The sequence below is a fragment of the Bombus pyrosoma genome, linkage group LG14 (genome assembly GCF_014825855.1).
Source record: "Bombus pyrosoma isolate SC7728 linkage group LG14, ASM1482585v1, whole genome shotgun sequence".
Taxonomy (NCBI): Eukaryota; Metazoa; Arthropoda; class Insecta; order Hymenoptera; family Apidae; genus Bombus; species Bombus pyrosoma.
The window spans coordinates 9,254,612-9,272,824 of NC_057783.1; the positions used below are offsets into that span (position 1 = coordinate 9,254,612).

Consider the following 18,213-nt stretch of genomic DNA (forward strand, 5'->3'; position numbering starts at 1 on the left):
AAACTTTGTGTTTTATCTAGCTTTTTCATGAAACATATTACGAACCAACAACTTTTAATCATTTTCATAATGTACCGTATCTTTTATTACTACAGTTACTCTTGCCTTGTACGTTGCAGGACTCGTCCTTGGAACTCAACTCTGACACGAACTCGAGGGGAAGTTCTGGCCCAGTCATGGCGTTGACTAATGGATCCTTGTCCGCGAAGGAATAAGTCGAAAAAAGAATTAGACATTGCAACACGGTTTTTCCTGTCCAAGGACTCCTGTACCAACGTCATCAATGAGACATATCGATCTCCTTTAAGGATAACACACCTCTCTGTATATAGCTAAATGCCTAACAAATAATTCAGGGTCGTCTCATGCCAGATCTGGGACCTATTTTGGCGAATTTAGTATCGATGGATTTCGAATCGCCCCGAGGATTCGACGAACGAGAAAGATTTAAACCGTTTCGCTTCCATTTACGTCCATCTCATCGATTAATCCTCTTTCTTTTTTCTCCTGTGCTCCCTTCTCTATGAAATCTAGTCCTCAAGAATGGATCGATAAAGCATCGATTTCTTTATTCGTTCTTTCTTTTCTCCTTTTTCTTCTTTTCTCTTAAAAATTTCGCTCTTTGCACACGTATTTTCGCGACGCGTATAAAATATTACAGCCAAACTCAAACTCGATAACATTCGTGAAACACATAGTACGAGAATTATATTCGATGAAAATTATACTTGACGATCGAACATTCGGAAAATTTCTTCTAGTCACGGTATTATTCGTTATCTGTGACGCGATACTAACTGTCTTATCGATTTTATCGTAAAAATGATGGCCGCGTATGGTAGGGATAACGTTGCATGAAACGTGTTTCAGAAGATTCGTTAAGATTTGTCCAGCTTGCTATCTGTCTCGCGAGACGGGCAAAGATTTTTTAAGTAGACGCCACGGAGGATTTCTAAGTAGGGTGCAACGTTAATGGATTCTTTTTCTAGCGTCGTTGAGAATAGGTGAAAACCAGGCCGTCCGTTTGTGGTAGCGTTTTATGAAAATTACAAGTAGTCTTCCGGAGTCCCGGCACCGGCGTAGATCGCACAGTAACGAGAACGTCCGTTGCTCTCTGAGAGAATTAGTTAATTAATCGCGTTCCTTTTTAATTCTCCGAAGAAAGCTACGTCTGGATTTTACTCTTTAAATTGCACCGTGCTGAATCCAAGATTAACTCCAATCGAGTAATACGGTTGCTCCTGTAGAGACCTTTAAAAATATATCACACCCAATAAATACAGGCTCATACGACACAGTTAAGCTTATGAAGGAGGAAATATTTATAGATAAATTCAATTGTCCATTTAATTCTTTAAATACTTCCCGTGGGCACTTTAATTCCGTGCAGTGATTTATGCATGTATTGAAAAGCAGAAATATAGAATTACGTATCTTCGTAGTATAAGGACGAAGTCCATTTAATTTCCAATTAGTTTAAAAGCTTAGCCAGAGTTTCCATTCCACAATTGGATGAAGTGAACAATTTTAACGCATTTAAATTTAGAAGAATAATGTTTGCCTCTTGTATATCGATCATTGCGATAACGCCTTTTATACTTCGAGGAAAGACAGCTGTGCGATCTCCGATCTACAAATACGATTTGTAAATAAATTGAACTGTTTTTCGTATATCTCGTAGCTTGATAATAAAAAGTCGATTAGTTCTCGGCCGGGCATGTTAATCGTCAACGCTTAATTACCGTTTAGGACGTTGTAAATATTCGTGTTAACCTTAAGTTAGCGTAAAGACGGTAGCAGTTACGTTTCCTAGGATTAATTAGGGGAAAGATTCGAACGAACCTCGGAACTTTTTAAATCGCCGGAAACGTTCTTGACTCCGCGGGCAGTTTCGATCGCATTGATATAAATTTAGCCTAAATCTGATACTGATTTAGCGTCGAGCTGACCGCCACGATGCATAATGATTAAGACATTTTTCGATCCGGTTGGTAATAGATGGGTGACAATGACTGATCGTAAAAGAGAGAAAGAAGAAACAAAGAAAAGAAAAAGATAGAAAACAAGAAATTCTATTATAATTTCCACGGTAGATAAGATCCGCCATGTGAAGTTGATTTTATAGAATTGACAGTATGTGAGAGAGAGAGAGAAAGAGAGAGAGTGAGAGAAAAAAGTACACACAAGAGAACAAAGTGTGGGTTTATTAATCGCGAGGAAAAAAAATACGGTTAGCATATCAAACGTGTATTTTTGATGAGAACGTGTGTGAATGTGGTTTCTTTTTCTCCAGCGAAAACAGAGGCAAGCATCGTCCAATTTAGTATAATCGATTAGAAAACGAAAATGTACTTACGGTTACTGGTAATAACTGGCTTCGTCGTGAAAAACGCGACGTACAAAAGATAATAGCGTCATGAACTTGGAATTGGATATGGTCATCTTTGATGTTGTCCGACATATCGTGCTCGTGATTGCAACTCGCAAGTATGTTTCTTGAGAATTTTGTCGTTCTTCGTGTACTATTATTTATAATTTAAATCTATATACAAATATAAAGATATCGAATCATTATTTGGCATCTCTTTCCGTTACGTGATCGTAAAAGAACAATTTTTAAATATTTAAGAATATTTTCTACAACCCTGTGGGTTAATTTACGAATATGATATGAGTCTTCTTGCGACTGTGGTTACTCGCAATCACATGTATCGATTCTAGAGTTACAGATTCTTCCTTTCATTGTACGTATATAATAGTTAACAGCAGAGAAAAAATCATAAGTGTAACACTTTTCAGTCTTAAAAGTCATACAAGCTTATTTTACTATCGATAAAATGTTTCCACTTTACTGAAAAAAGGATCAGTGGTCAAACATGAATGACGTACGTGCAACGAGATGGAGTTAACTTTATAGATGTCATTATCGTTGAACATCGTAAAATTCTATCACTCTAAATATCCAGCTAATCCTGGACATACCGAAATGATAACCGTTCATGATGATTATTCCTCGAAAAACGCTTCGGCTCGATTCACATTGATCGATGTTTAATTAGAGAGAAAAGACTAGGGCTGCGAATATCCGTACGACAGATTGTGCAGATTTCTATTTCTCTCTCGTATACATATATGTATAAAGGATCTGTAAGGAAATGTATGAATTTCGGTTTATAACATAATACATCTATCAAAACGAAGATAAATACGTATAAGGCATGACCGATATTCGTGTACCTTGAAACAACAATCTGTGAAGAATTCTAAATGACATTGATTGATGTTCCAATAAGAATGGGATCACAACGGATGTATGAAAATATAAATACCAAAATTTTTATGCTAATTTTTTCGACGAAGTTGTCGCACTAGAAGTTTTGTGGTTCCAAGGTACTAAAGGACTTTGCTTGTAAAGATTAAACGTTTTATATTTTATAAGAATACGCGGATTTTGCCTATGCTAATTTCGCTAAGCATAATATTTATTATCGTAGGCGTATATGTATTATTTACGTAATTTATTACGTGTATCTATTATTGTAATATTGTAATGTAATTATCCTAATAGAAACGAAATGAAATAGCCTGATGGGGTATAAGTATGATGAATCACATCGGAATCGTTACATGCACCGTATCAATAATCAAAGAATATTTACATATTAATTATTGATACGATGTAGGTAACATTGACTATATGTATTTGTAATATTTCTACAGCTTATTACTATTATTATCATCATCATCATCATCATCATCATCATCATCATTATCTTTATCATTATTATTATTATTGTTGTTGTTGTTGCTGTTATTATTATTATTATTATTATTACTATTATTGTTATTATTTAATCATGTATTGCATATATTTTGAATAACCGAGCAGTGTTAAGGCTTTAGAGCGCGATTGTTTACATCAGACAGGAATGACGAGATTTTTCCGTGATTCCGTAATTGAGCAAACATAATCAAGAAGAAAGTTGCGGATAACTTCGACAGCCCTAGAGGATTGCAATCAAATTAGTGGTCTTTTCCTCGACATGAGAAATGAGATTTTCAACATAACGGGCGTAATCTTATTATATATATTTTCTTTCGGTGATTATTTGATCATTGAAATTCTGTTTCGTGTCAAAGCGACAGTCTAGTTTAAGGAAAAGATTCGTTGAATACGAGGAAATCGCAAACTATACTATTGGAAAATTTTAATCGATCAAATCGTACGTCTCTTTACCCTATACGATTGTTGACAAGAGTTCTTCCATTTCATCGTCACACTTCCAGGTTCAGATAAATAAACCAACTTCAGATATTACTGTTCCGTTTGCATCGTCGACGATTTAAAAAAAAAGGGGGGGGGGAGGATCAAAACGACAGTTGAACAACTTGGAACTTTCTCCCATCATTGTTTTGTGATTTTCTTAAGTAGAGAAGGTTGCGTTAAGTATTAAGAAAAGTCCACCCAGCAATTTTCTTCTATAAATTCTTCGATAGTTATTTTCCAGTAATATGTATAAGAGACCAAACTCCCGTAGTTCAACGAATTTGAATCATATCAGATTGTATATTGCAAGCATTTCTCATTGCAGCCACGAAGAAAGCGCTGATCGTGATAAAATGACAAGCTGGATTCTTACTTGACAAGGAAATGCGTTGCCGTACCCTTAGCGATGTGTAGATTAAGCTACCTTAATCATTTACTAAAGAGTGGTTTATATAGTTTATCTGTATGCAGCGAGTATACCTGTAAAAATAAAATTATGACTACAAGAGAGAAAAAGAGAGAGAGGGAGAGAATGAGAGAACGAGAGAGAGAGAGAGAGAGAGAGAGAGAAAGAAAGAGAGAGAAAAAGAATCGTCATCAACCGATGAAAAAAGAAGATCAAAAAAATCACAACATCGATCGAAATGTCCTCAAAAGAGAACTCGAAACTTCTGCCGCTTTTCTTCCTGCGTTCTTTCTTCGTAAAGGAATAAAAAAACACGAAGGATACATTTATCTATGTTAAGTTACGACTAGATCTTAGAAACAAGGGTTATTTGTTCATAGTCCTATAAAAATACATATATATATATTATATATATATATGAACAATGTTTTATGAATCATTATCATCTGAATAAAATACGTTAAGTCTTTTAATGGGCTCGGTGATTGATTAAAATGATGATTTTTTGACTCTTTCTGTATGAACTGAAAAAATCAAATAAAATCACGAGATCATCGAAATACTTTTAGGTTGTATATTCAATTTTTGCTTTAAATTATCAGACACAGGCTGCGACGATCATTGGTACCTAACGACAATCTTCCACATTCCCCTTGCGTCAAGAAGTAAAAACTGTGCTTCAACCAAGAAATAGGAAAAAGAAAATGACCTCTACGAAACAGTGTCGGACTTAAGCACGCCAATTACGCGAAGCCTCAAGTGAAAGATAAGTTGATGTTCTTTCTAGCATCGCCAGAGGCGGACGGACCAGTCTCTGTCGCCTCTGCGACCGATTCGAAGAAACAAACGCCCTGGCCCGATGTACGCGACCAACGGAGTGGCTCGTTATACAAAAATTTTACGACTCAGTGTCCTCAGTCCCTCTGAGACGAAATGAGCTCTCGTCTGTGCTCCAGTCGACGGATAATGAGTCTGTTGTTCCTCCAATTAGACCGAACGCGAAGCACGGCCAGGAAGGGCAGGAATAAGCGAAAAGGAGCTTGGGCACGATACTCGGCCGGCTCTACGTGCTAAGTGTTCCACTTCAGCCCGACCAAATCCTTGAGCTTCTCCTACCATTTCCGTTTCCCCGGGTACTCTCGCTTTCGCGCAATGGCCCATCTAAAAACGCAGGAAAAACTAAAAGTGGTCGTCGTAGAAAAGGGTTGTATACCACAGCGAACAATAGCTATTTCGTTTCACGGGTGAAAAGGCAGTCGCGTGAATGCATGCCTGTTTTCGCCGGTGTACTTTTCATCTTTAAACGTAAACGTAAACATGCCGCGTCCCCTTTCGTCTCGGCCGTTCCTTCTGAGGGATTTTTAACACAATCAGAGATCAGTCGTATTTTTGTGTCAACGAGAACCTACAAGGAGACCTTAGTAATTAATTATTATGAAAACGCTAGGTACGCTCTGTACTTTCCTTGTTTAAATGATCTCTGAAAACTACTAGTTTTTTAAAGAAAATTTTAGTAAAAATTGATCTCTCATGCACCGTGATTAAGTCAGATCAACTATTTTAATTCATTTGATTTTACTTCATTAATACATTTAACTAATTTACTTATTTACTTGATTTATTTAATCAACTTATTTACCAATGTATTAAAATGGTTCGGAGAAACAATTGACAAAACAAGGACGAACGATATGAAAGCAATTTGATTTAATTTATTTGGTTTAATTTATTTCGAGGTTCTCAGTTGTTTTCCCTATAGAGAGTTGATGCAACAGAGCAAAGAATACTTTGTATTGTATACAACAAGCGTGATGATCCACGGTATTATGCGTTTGCTAATGCAAAACGTATTTCTCCGTGACATATTGATGAATCACTTTGATAGCCTCGAATGTCTCGATACCAACAGGTTTGATTTCTGATGCTGGCAACAGGAATCCATAATTTCCACCAGGTAATTCGTAAGTGTACGACAAGCTGATACCTGCTTTGCCCATAGCCCAATCATCGCTGCCTCCAGCAGCTGGATCTAATAATTTTGAAAGAAAAGTATAAAATAAATAAATTGTGTAAGCAACGATAATACAGATAAGAAGAGGAGATAATAGCTACTTGACTTGACGTGCTACATGATACTTCGAAAGAATTGCTTACACAGAAGATTGGCAGAAGTTCCATAAGTGTATTGAGTTTTACGAGATTTGGCGATAGCTGTTGCACACTGGATGGCAAGGTTACGCTGGAAGAATCAAAATAAAGATATTTTTAATAAGAAAATATGTAGAACTTCGTAGATGCGATTTAACACCTGTTAGAAAAATTTACTAACCAGTTCTAGTTCGTTAGAAGGTACCTTATGCGTCCAGCCCCAAGGGTATAAGATGTACTGTAAAAGTCATATTTCCAACATTTTATTACGTACAGCGTTGATAATTCGGCTACTAATAGAAAATAACGCGCCGATTCCATTAAACTTTTAAGTATTCTAAATCACGTTTACACATCAATAAAATTTCGAACGTGCAACATTCCGCTGTATTTATTTGATGAAAGTAATTTTTCGATTAATAAAAGTTTACGGTATACGAATACGTGACCAGCAAGCAGAATGAAAATGTGCCGCTTTTCAATTTGTTTGGAATGTTCAAAAAATTAAATCAGCATTCCTTGGTTCTATTTAATTAAAATTTGATCAGTTACCTGGCCGTAGGAATGGAACGTAAGGTAGGCCTTGATCTGTCCTTTTCGTGCCAAAATAAAATCTCTCAAGTGTTGATTTTCCGGCTCGGAGAATGGTCTAGGCCCGGCGTAAGTATCGCTACATGGGTTGCTGGATGCACCACTTCCTACAAACAAAGAATTAATAAATATTTTAATAATTTTAATTAATAAAAATAACAAAATACGAAGAATAATTCCCCTTGTGTAGCTATCGTCTGTCTAATAATTAAAAAATATTATTTTTAAAAGAAATGTGCTTCACTTTGTATAATAAGGAAAGCTAAAATTGCATCAAGTGAAAAATGAACAATCTTCCAAGGCAGCAGCGGGTTGAAGGTAATCTAACGAAAATGTTTAAAACACACGTCGAATTTCCTCGCGAGAACTTTAATACGAGAAAGTGGTGCCACGAATTTTTCGTAACAAGCAACTTTCAAATAGTAAGACGAATTAGAGGTATCTGAATTTAGAGACTTACTGCTCCGCTATCACCTGTATCTCGTCCGATTTTTATTTGGTAGAAATTTATCAAATGAGAAAAATTAAAGCTGGAAATGACTCTCGAAATAATCTCGATGCTGCGAGTTATTTCAATTAACAGGCAGAAATGTTTTCGATAAAGTTAATGTGGAATATCAAGGTGTACCTAAATCATAGAAATGGCGTGAATGAATAAATTTTACACACGTCGCATTTCGTTTGAACGTATGCCATTGGATAAATTAAATACAATTTCCATACTTTTTTCTATACTTCCCCGTATAAGTGGTAAGTCAAAAAGCAAAGAATTTCTAATTTATCCTAACCCTTGATACAAGTATTTCCTCGATACAATTAAAATTCACTTCCTCGATCAGTATAAATTCGAATAATCGTTAGAGCCAAAATTCTGAGAGTGAATCAGCATCACAAATTGATGAAAACGTTTATAGCTATTAAACCGCTTCTTTTCCTAAATGCCACGTAAGATTGATATTCCGAAATCGTCGTTTCGATAGAGCATGAATGAAAAGGTGACATTGTGAGCACAACGAAATCCACGATCGACGTCCGAATTACTTCACCGAATAGCTCACACACACCGGCAAAAGTCAGCTTATCAAACGAAAAGAGGTAGAGAAATAACGAGCAAGTTTTTATCACGGCCGATCGTAACTTGTCTGGAGAACGACAGATAATTGTACTCCAAAGAAAAGTTAGAGAGAGCAATAGTTGAGTTAACTGTGCCACACTACATTTCTCGTAGTAGGAGGCATATACACATATGAGAAAGATAAAGAGAGAAACGTGTTAGCTAACAATTGCATGGCCCCATTCTTGTGAAGTTATTTGTCAGCTAGAAATTGTTTATACCGTCATCCAAACAAGATGTCGCTAATTAATTTGCGATATAGTATCGAAATACATTGATAAAACATTCCGATCCTATTGCAAACATGTTTGCATAACGAATCGTATTTATTAGGTCATCCGAAAAGTTTCTTTCTTTTTATAAGAAAATAATGGATGCACGTTTTCCGTTTTATATTATTTTATCGAATTACGTATGATCCATTTTGTTCTATCAAAATAAAGATCACAACGTTCAACAGATTAGGTTTCATGTTTGTGCAAAGGATGCATCGTTGTAAAAGACGTGTCTGTAAAAGAAAAACACTTTTCGGACAACTTAATATTAAAATCGTGGCCGTATGAATCTCGATTGAATTTGCACAAGTATAAAAAGTTCTTCCAACAAATATTTCTCCTTTTCTCTTTTGCAATGAATATTATAATTTTCTTATTGGAATCTTTTTCTCGATCAATCAAACGATGTTTGAATCGATGTTGATAATACGCTATCTACAGTCTGGTCGTTTACACGCGTTACAATATCACTATCATTGAAATATTAATTAGCCTCATTTGTTGGAATTATCATTTGATAAAAGAGAAACGTGCAAACATGTAGACAGGTTTTTAATCAATCGATACGATGATTAATTGCTAATAATTAAATCGTCATTCGCGATTTCTTTCTTCATCGAGCACAAGGTTTCGTAAGACGTCTGCCTTAGATACATTGTATTGTAAGTAAAAAATTGAAACTTACCCATCCATTCCATGTCGTAATTTCGGTTCCCATCGACACCCTTGCAAGTCACTCCCGTGTTTGATCTTGTTTTTCTCCACAATCGGTTCTAAAGTACATTTTGTAAAATATGTACCGGTTAAAAGTTCTTCGAATGGTTTGATAGGATAGATAATTCTTGTTATCAATGAAATGTCCTTACCGAGGATTTACTGTGCGTAAATTCGTAGCCATCCGGATTCAAAACTGGTAGAACGTACCAGTCGATATTCGTCAAAAGATTTTTGTGACTTGTTAATAGTAGATCTACCATGTAAAGAACTGTTGCTGGAGCGATCCATTCCCTAGCATGAATTCCGCCATCAATAAAAATAGCCGGTTTATTCTGCCCACCCGTCGACAACTTTAAAACTTTCATCGATCGCCCTTCGTAAGAATTACCTATGGTAATTAAGGAGGCTACATCGCCGTAAGTGTTCGTTAGATAGTTTAGATATTCGTTTACCTGTGAACAGTTTAAACAATTATTATTTTATTATCGTTGCATGGCCCATCCCTTCCTCCAAATAATTTCAATAATATGTATTTCATTAAAAAATAAGATCAAATTTTGATAGCTCGAATGATCTCCTAAACCTCGATTAGCATAGATTTCTTTTTCAACTATGATCTATTTATATTTAAAATCTATAACCGTTTAGATCTTTTCAGCTTACGTACTTCTTTATAGTTAGGATAGTAAGTAAAGGATAAATTCCCAGAAGCAGCGTAGTTCTTAGTTAGTGCCTTTAATTTACGCTCCATTCCTTGCGCAATGTATTCTTGCATGACCAGTCGTTGAACATCGTCGATCAGAACCGTATAATTCATACGATGTTGCTTAAGGAAATTTTTGAACTCTTCGATTTTGTCCGCCGTCACGAAAACGTCCACGAGCTCATGAGTGCTTCTTAGAAAATCGAATCCAGGTGTGTCCAGATAATTTTTCAGCAACGAAAGTTGTTCGGCTGTCTCGTAGGAAATAGAGAGCGCCTGCATCCTATCAATTTTTTAAAGGTATAGTGCTTACGTTTGATTTATAACTTTCTAGCGAAAACGAGATACTCGAATAGTCGAAATACTCTTTGTAATTCGAGATTAAATTAGAAATTTAGATATTCGAATCTTTTCTCTCGAAGTAGTCTGTTTCTCTTATACTTGAGTATAAAGCTCTTTCTACCAAGATTCTAAGTAAAGAAAGATGTTGTCTTAACAAGAAAGTTTGATCGAAAATGCACATCGAAATCAATTGTTTCACAAGTCGTCCGTTTGAAGCAACGAAATTTTAAGAGCACTTAAACGATAAAACTTCCTCACGTTCTTACATTTTTGCATGAACGATCGCATAAATAACGTATTATCGTTAATAATCATCGAATAAAAGTAGAAAAGAAAAAATACATATATACATGTACGTATAAAAGTAAAACGTACCCCTTCAAGGGAGGAAGAACTTCTTCGTCGGTAGCTAGGACAGCCGCGACAAAAATTGTCGCGATTAGAAAGAAGATACGCATGATGACTGTTTCGATTGAAACTACTCGTCATTTCTCTTTTATATATCGCATCGTATCTACGCAAACCAATCAAGATTCATTTACGTGATACGAAATATATTGTTCTCTGCATTTAACAAGGCTTTTAAATTGGAAAAACGTTTGGAAATATGAAATCGTTACCAGAAGTAATAGAATGTCAGATAAGATCAATCTGAGAAATACAGACACAGTTATCTCAACAGATAGCGTTAAGGATTTCATGTATTAAGACTTCAATTGTAGAATCAATGATTCGACAATTACTTTTTCATTTGAAAATAATCGATAATATTGATTTGCGATTTATTCAATGATAAGCATCATGTTTCATTAATATAATAAATCTCTTGTCTGATTAGCTCTGTATATGGTGCAACGAATTCAATTTTTCGATAAATAAGTAGAATAACCGCGATGCTGCTTGCTATAGGCTTAATTAGTTAATCCTTTTAAACGATCGATCGAAGTAATTGTTCAAGTAAAAGTCAAATATTACTCGAGCGAATACTCCGACCTACCTAGTAGGTTTGCATAATGAATTTTCTAATCTTTCGCGCTATTGATTTGCATTCTACGTGCATATTTCAAAGTTCATACTTTTAAATATGTCCATGCACAAATTCTGATCCAAGTTTCGAACATAGTTTGCGAGAAATTTAATATTACTCCAACTAATGCATCGATCTATCGAGTAGAATTTGTAAATCTCTATACAGGCATTTCGTAGGTTGAAAGAAACGTAAAAAAGAAAATTAAAAGCCTAATCATGTGGACGCAATCACAAAAGTTGGCAAATTGATCCTTTTAATTAGTTTCTTTTGCTAATGAAAATTTGTTCAATTAATGGGAATATGGCAATCTAAAAGGAGTGACGCTCACTTTTATCATGCGTAGGTAAGGAAGGGAGTGAATTTCCAACACATGGGTTACCTTTGATACTTGAATTACGCTGTACTTTTATTTCACACGTGAAATTTATATGTATATAAATTCTTCAATTCTTATCGCAGGCATTCAGTTTCGTTGATATTGGTCCTTAACATTCAAATCTTCACACGAGACTATAGGTATATCTTAGCTTAGGTTAAATATCTTTGGTACTTTTGGTAATTGCACATTAATATTACGCTGTGATGTCACCCACACTGTGGTGTAGTCAAAAGTGGCGCTTTTCTCAGAAAGGAAAAAATCGCAGTCTTCCAGCTTTTCTTCCAGCAGTGAAATTGTAGAACAGCTAACTATCCTCCGATATTGATTTTGTATATGTTGTAGAAATCAATATTCTCAATAATTTTTTCCTATACATATAAATGGTGGACTCGCCACTTAATTTCAATTCACAGTTAATTTTAGCTATAGTTGTGCATCTATGGTATGCGTCAGTATTGGCTGCCGGCCGCTGGTCCCTTACTTTTTGTTTATAAACGAGAGTCAGACGAGCTTAAAGACCTCGGGCATAATCTGCATATGCGAAGCTGTAAGAAGCGTTTGTCACAACTTATAATTCAATTAAAAGTGCATAGCATTAATGTATTGGGTTTAGGTTTATGTTAGATTTTTCAATCCGGCCGCCGCGAGGCAGTTGGCAATACTTGCATAAATTTATAACAAATTAATTATAAAAATAGTAGGAGAACGAATAATTGATATTATTTTATGAAAACATTACGGATTGAGAGAGCAACCCCAAACTCAAACCCAATACATTTTTAATAATATAATACATTTATCTTACAATCTTAGATACGCACGTTGTGCACGGGACCTTTAAGGTCGTCAGATCCTCGTTTATAAACAGAAGATAAGTGGCCGGTAATCAATACTGACATATGCGCTTCCACAATTTACACAGACTGCAGGCAGAATTTACAGTAGTGGTAACGATAGTTCTCCGCAAATATTTTAGAAACTAAGCGTGTCCAACACTTACATATATGGAAAAATGTCGGCTAAAATGATGAATTTCACAACATATCCAAAAATCATTGAAACCAGAGGATAGGTAGCTTTTCTACAGTTTCATACATCTAGCAGTGAGGGATCCTCATGTCTTAGTTTTCCCGCGCAAAATTTTAAGCGGAAGTAATCTTTTTGGTAGCTGAGCGGAAGTTTGAAAAAGTTTGAAAAAGCTAACGAAAAACAGGTAATTTCTCTATTCCTCCTTGTCTTACATAGTTCATACGTCTGTTCTTGTCACACAGTATAACCCTCTCCTTCTAACATCGCTCATATGTCTGTCCTTATCGCACACAATTGCTTTTCCTGCCTACGGATGTGCTGCCATCTATACAAAAACACTTGAAGTTTCCGTTTCTTCCCTACATGGTAAATGACAGTATATGACTCGTCCGTAGACAAAATGTGCTATGTTGTGCAACAAAGACAAATTTATATCTTGTGTTCAACAGAAGGCCAATACTGTGCGACAGGGACGAACAATACGGACGGTGTAAGAGAAAGAGAGAGAGGGAAACACTGTTCGACAAGGATAGACATGCTTATCGTTAAAGGAATGAGACTAATCATTCTAGGATTGCTGGACAAGCGGTCAAATGATTAAACACTTGATTAACTTTAATCGCACGTTTATTAAAATATTTTTATAATGTATAAGTTATAAAGGTCTGAAAGTTCTACTAATATGATTTTCGTAATTCCTAATCCGTATTGATTAATATTAATTAATTTCGACTAATACTATTAATTGCGTGACATATTGATCTTCAATTGTGAGAAATGACGACTTTTTATGGACTTTGTGGGAAACAAATATCATGATAAGGAATTTTGTTCGTCGTGACCATTTTTTGTAGATCTGTGGAATCATTCTGTGATAGACGAATCTCGTTTTGTAGAAAATGACAGTTACTCGTGGGAAATTAATTTCGTTTGCGAAGCGTGACTAATTCTTAGGAGTTGTTCGTAGGAAAAATAAAAAAATACTTTATACTCGCATTTTCTGAGATTTTTCTTAAAGGCAAACGAACTTATCACGCAACTCCATGTGATTATTAATTAATAAGATGATTAAGTAAATCGTCGAATAGATGCTTTTTTATTATTAACAAAATGATGAAACCGAACAACCTACAAACACGTATTTACTTAATACCTTGTTTTTCTTTGACGACTATTTTCCCCCTTATCGTTGATACTAGTATAGCTACAAAATTCTTTGAAATCGGGAGAAGGTAATGTATGGGTGCACTCGTTTGTAGAGACGAATCCATTTAGCTTACGAACGTAGGTTGCATTTGGTAAGACGGAAATAGGATCAAAGTGACGAACTTTTTGTAAGCGATCTACGTGCAATAGTAATGGCGTTTAGTGTAATTGTGTTGTTTCGATCGTTTCAGTTGCTGTTCTATCGTTCGACTTTGTATCTTGCGAAACGATTTCCATGTGCCATCTACAAGAAAAAAGAAAAGGTTCTTTTAAAATAGGACAAAAGAAAAGATACAAGAAAAGAAAAGGGAGAAAGTAAGGGGGGAAAAAGGAAAACTAAAAAAGGGAACAAAAAAAAAGAAAAAGAGAAAAAGGAAAAGGCTCTTCCTTTTATTGTTATCCAATAAAATATTCGATGCTTGTAAAAACAATGATTTAGCTAGTTGAACGTGGCTTAATCATACAAAAATGCAGGAATTAATTTTTTCTAAATTATACTCGGAAAATTAAAAAAAATCAGTCATCGAATAACTTGCGTACACAAATATCTTAGGCAGCGAATTAGTCAGTTCGTTGAATGTTGGTTACTTTTGCTCTGAAAGTTAAATGTTTCAAAAAACTTAACTCAGAGAACAGAGAAGTATTAAATGCATACCAGGGTCAGGCACTTTTTATTTGAGACGAAAATAATGCGTAAAAAGTTCAAATAATTATTCCAAATAAACTTGCAAACTAATTTGTTTAAAAATAAGGTAATTTGCAAATAAATTTCAGAATCTTATTTGAGGAATAAATTTTCTCCAAATAACTAATTTGCCAAATATTTAATTATTTCACATAACAATAGAAAAATAAAATACATGTAATAAGTTATACCTATCAAAAACATTTCTCGATGTCAGATTAAACATAGTCGACCTTCTTTTCTCTAATTTCTTAGCCGTCAGAGGATTCATAGCAGCTTCGTCAGCGATAATGTTTCTCAGTTGTTCGAGGAATTCGTCGACGAAGTTACTTTGCGTGAAGAGCGGGTGTTGTAAGAGCGCTACAGACGTGGCTCTTGTTTCGGGATCCATGCGAAGACATTGAGATAAGAAGTCGACCGTCATCGAGTTCCAAGTGGGAAATAATTTACGAATCGAAACGACACTCGATTGAGTTAGTCCTACCAGCTCGTCCGCATTTGCGTGTCGCAACATTTGACTAGATCTGCCAGGACTGATCATCGTTTGATGCTTCGTACACAGTCTTCCTAAAAATTTCGTTGTAATTACTTCGTCAACTGGTAATACGAACGGATATCTATGAAAGTTATCATCGACGGTAAAAACTTACCCAAGACTTTGGTTATTCGATAAAGCTGATCTACGTCGCTCTCGCCAGGAAAGAGAGCATCTCCCGTAACCAGCTCCGCGTAAAGACAACCTACCGCCCAAACGTCGACCGCTTTGCCATATCGTGCATCACCAACAAGAAGCTCCGGTGCTCGATACCATCTTGTTGCCACATAATCCGTGCAGGACTCGTTGACACTATTTGTGAAACGTGCAAACCCGAAATCACAGAGTTTGATCACTCCGTTCGGAGATACGAGAATATTTTCAGGCTTGATATCACGATGCATTATCTAACAAGAATCAGTGTACGAATTAAGAATCCTTTAATCTCGATTTAGTTGAATTACCACCTAAGTGCTAAGTATGTAGGGCATTTAGGGCATTTATACGGAATAGGATGAAGCTAAAAAAAGATCATTAGATATATATATTCCACGTGCTACAGAAATATCTTACCTAAATTGAGACTAAGCGATAGCAACAGGCGAACCTTTTGCACGCTGTACAATCTTTCTTGTCCACTTACATTTCTGCTATGACAGAAGCTCAAACCGCGAAGGATTTGATAAACATGTCGCCTGGACACTTCCCAGCCTAGACCGTTTCCGATACGTTCCAGCTCATTCAGCAAGGTGTGATCCAAATACTCGAAGACGAGATAGAATCGTTTCCTTTGGCGGAACACTTCGATCATATTTACTAGATTATCGTGACACAATTGCTGCAAGTACATGCGCCATTCTCATTCTCGTTCTTACTGACTCTAACGGAAAAAAATTTAATTCGATGTCGACTGTTGATCAGTCTCGAATTCCTATTAAACGCAGTGTGAATTTCTTTTTAATACACGTCGAATTTATCATTTTTTTGTATGCTATATACATAATCTATATGTATATATTGTAACCAATGCAACCAAATCCAATTTCCAAACTCACAAGACTAATAATAAGGTATGATTTATGATAGTGTTTGACAAGTAGAATCCAAAGATATTATTTTAAAAGTTGTGCGTATATACAGTTCATACATACAATCTTGGACTTGGACGTCGATCGACATCGTTAATTAATACTATACAGCCTCGTTATATCTCTTCAAATACAACTATACGCTCGATGCACCACGTACTTTCAACATTCTGATTTCACGAAATGTCATTTCTCGCACTTGATGGTCCTCCTCGGTTTCCAGAAATCTCTTAATGGCTACGAACTGCCCACTTTCACGATGCCTGCATTTCATCACTACACCGTAGCTGCCTTCTCCTACGATTTCTAACATTTCGTATTTCTCCATTTTGCTTAAACAGATTTATATAACAAAGAAAAGATTTATACATAAGGTATATAACAGGTTTCCTGTAACAAGGAGGCACGCATAGAAGGTAATAAAATAAATAACAAAGTAACTTCAGAAATAAAGTAATATACACGCGCTGCAGCACGCTGAATTATGATAATTATAGCGTTGAGAATATTTACATTGGTTATTTACACTTCTTAGCTTTTGGCCGAATACCAGTTATATCCTCGTAAGAAACTATGATCGTCGAGCTGTCAATGTACACGATATACATATCTCACTGTTTATCACACCACTAACGACGCGAAGAGTCAAATAATCTCAAATATTCTTAAACATAAAGTGCACAAAAATAGTACATGATCAAATTTGATTAATTATGAGGTAAATTGCTTAGCTTGACCCAAATATTCTACTAACACAGCTAACCCTATAAGACAGACGCGTTATATGGAAATTAACCCTCGTTAAAATTTGACATTCAGAGCAGTATGTTCGGAATAGTACGTACAAAATATCAAATACATGGTTCGACGTTAAAACGACTCTAAGATACTTTAATCGTCTAACAAAGTACATAGGCACACTGCCGTTCAAAAGTATCCGAATACTTGCTTACTTTTGATAAGATGAAATTTAATAACAGAATCGCGAGTAAAAATTATACGTCGATAAATAACGATTTCATTCTGTATTATTTCGTTCTTACAACACGATAAAATTTATTATTGGAAAACTAATAGATACGCGTTGGCTCATTACTTTCACTCTCTAAGATACGGATCGGATAAGGAAGGTTCATCTAAAATAATAATGAAATTATATTTAAAAAATATTAATAAATACCACAGACAAATAGACACATTTATGGATCGCATATTGAATTTCGATACTCTATCCTTTCTAAGCAAATAACTTAGATTAACTGTTTCTTAATTCTAGAAAGAAATGATAAGTATTGATTTTAGTTATTAGTTTCTCGTTAATCTACGAATCGGCTAAAGTGTTCGAATACTTGTAAGCTGTACTTACTTACTCACACGCGAGCGTAATCCAAATCCTAGTTCGATAAAAAAACGTTCTATTTATCCAATTTCCATTTTCTTGCAAGATATTCGCAATTATGAGAAAAGTATACGAGCGGTTAAAGTGGAGAAATCAACTTTTAATCGGTGTTTAAAAACACCAACGAGTTTCGACTTGCTCGCCATCAGACTGGTTGGAAGCGACATGCTGGAACCGGGAATCTTTGCTAAGTAAAGATCTTCGAGGCAAAGTCCGAGAAATACTCGTACTCGTGGTGGCAAGCTGCTAGATAGATAGCCAGCACTGAAATAGCTGCACCACATGGCGGGGGTCTCTTT

At 35.5% G+C, this 18,213-nt stretch overlaps 3 protein-coding genes across 11 annotated transcripts in view; 1 reads left to right on the forward strand and 2 right to left on the reverse strand.

The window, feature by feature from the left end:
• The window catches only part of LOC122574640, a 248,895-nt gene extending 243,662 nt beyond the window's left edge, over positions 1–5,233 (forward strand). For all 7 annotated transcript variants that reach the window (XM_043742428.1, XM_043742423.1, XM_043742424.1 and 4 more), the window contains one exon: positions 120–5,233. In XM_043742428.1, the coding sequence (XP_043598363.1) occupies positions 120–215 (96 nt within the window). In that variant the 3' untranslated portion in view covers positions 216–5,233. The remainder of the gene's footprint in view (positions 1–119) is intronic.
• A 1,146-nt stretch (positions 5,234–6,379) lies between these two features.
• Positions 6,380–11,046, reverse strand: LOC122575243 (carboxypeptidase B-like). The gene is made up of 8 exons (XM_043743948.1): positions 10,939–11,046; positions 10,186–10,504; positions 9,668–9,970; positions 9,487–9,574; positions 7,374–7,519; positions 7,003–7,059; positions 6,828–6,912; positions 6,380–6,702 (listed from the first exon to the last, which is right to left on the reverse strand). Exons 1-8 carry the CDS (start codon positions 11,019–11,021, stop codon positions 6,509–6,511), a joined length of 1,275 nt encoding a protein of 424 aa, XP_043599883.1. The 5' UTR covers positions 11,022–11,046; the 3' UTR covers positions 6,380–6,508.
• Positions 11,047–13,610: 2,564 nt separating this feature from the next.
• On the reverse strand, positions 13,611–18,069 carry LOC122575165 (cyclin-dependent kinase-like 4). Of its 3 annotated transcripts, XM_043743746.1 has the most exons (6): positions 17,696–18,069; positions 16,676–16,847; positions 16,071–16,265; positions 15,543–15,834; positions 15,084–15,459; positions 13,611–14,451 (listed from the first exon to the last, which is right to left on the reverse strand). In XM_043743746.1, exons 1-6 carry the CDS (start codon positions 17,725–17,727, stop codon positions 14,367–14,369), a joined length of 1,152 nt encoding a protein of 383 aa, XP_043599681.1. In that variant the 5' UTR covers positions 17,728–18,069; the 3' UTR covers positions 13,611–14,366. The 3 variants fall into 3 exon arrangements, with proteins under 3 accessions (XP_043599681.1, XP_043599683.1, XP_043599682.1); XM_043743748.1 differs by having other exon boundaries at positions 16,071–16,307; positions 16,676–18,069; XM_043743747.1 differs by having other exon boundaries at positions 16,071–16,307; positions 16,579–18,069.
• Between the last annotated feature and the right edge of the window lie 144 nt (positions 18,070–18,213).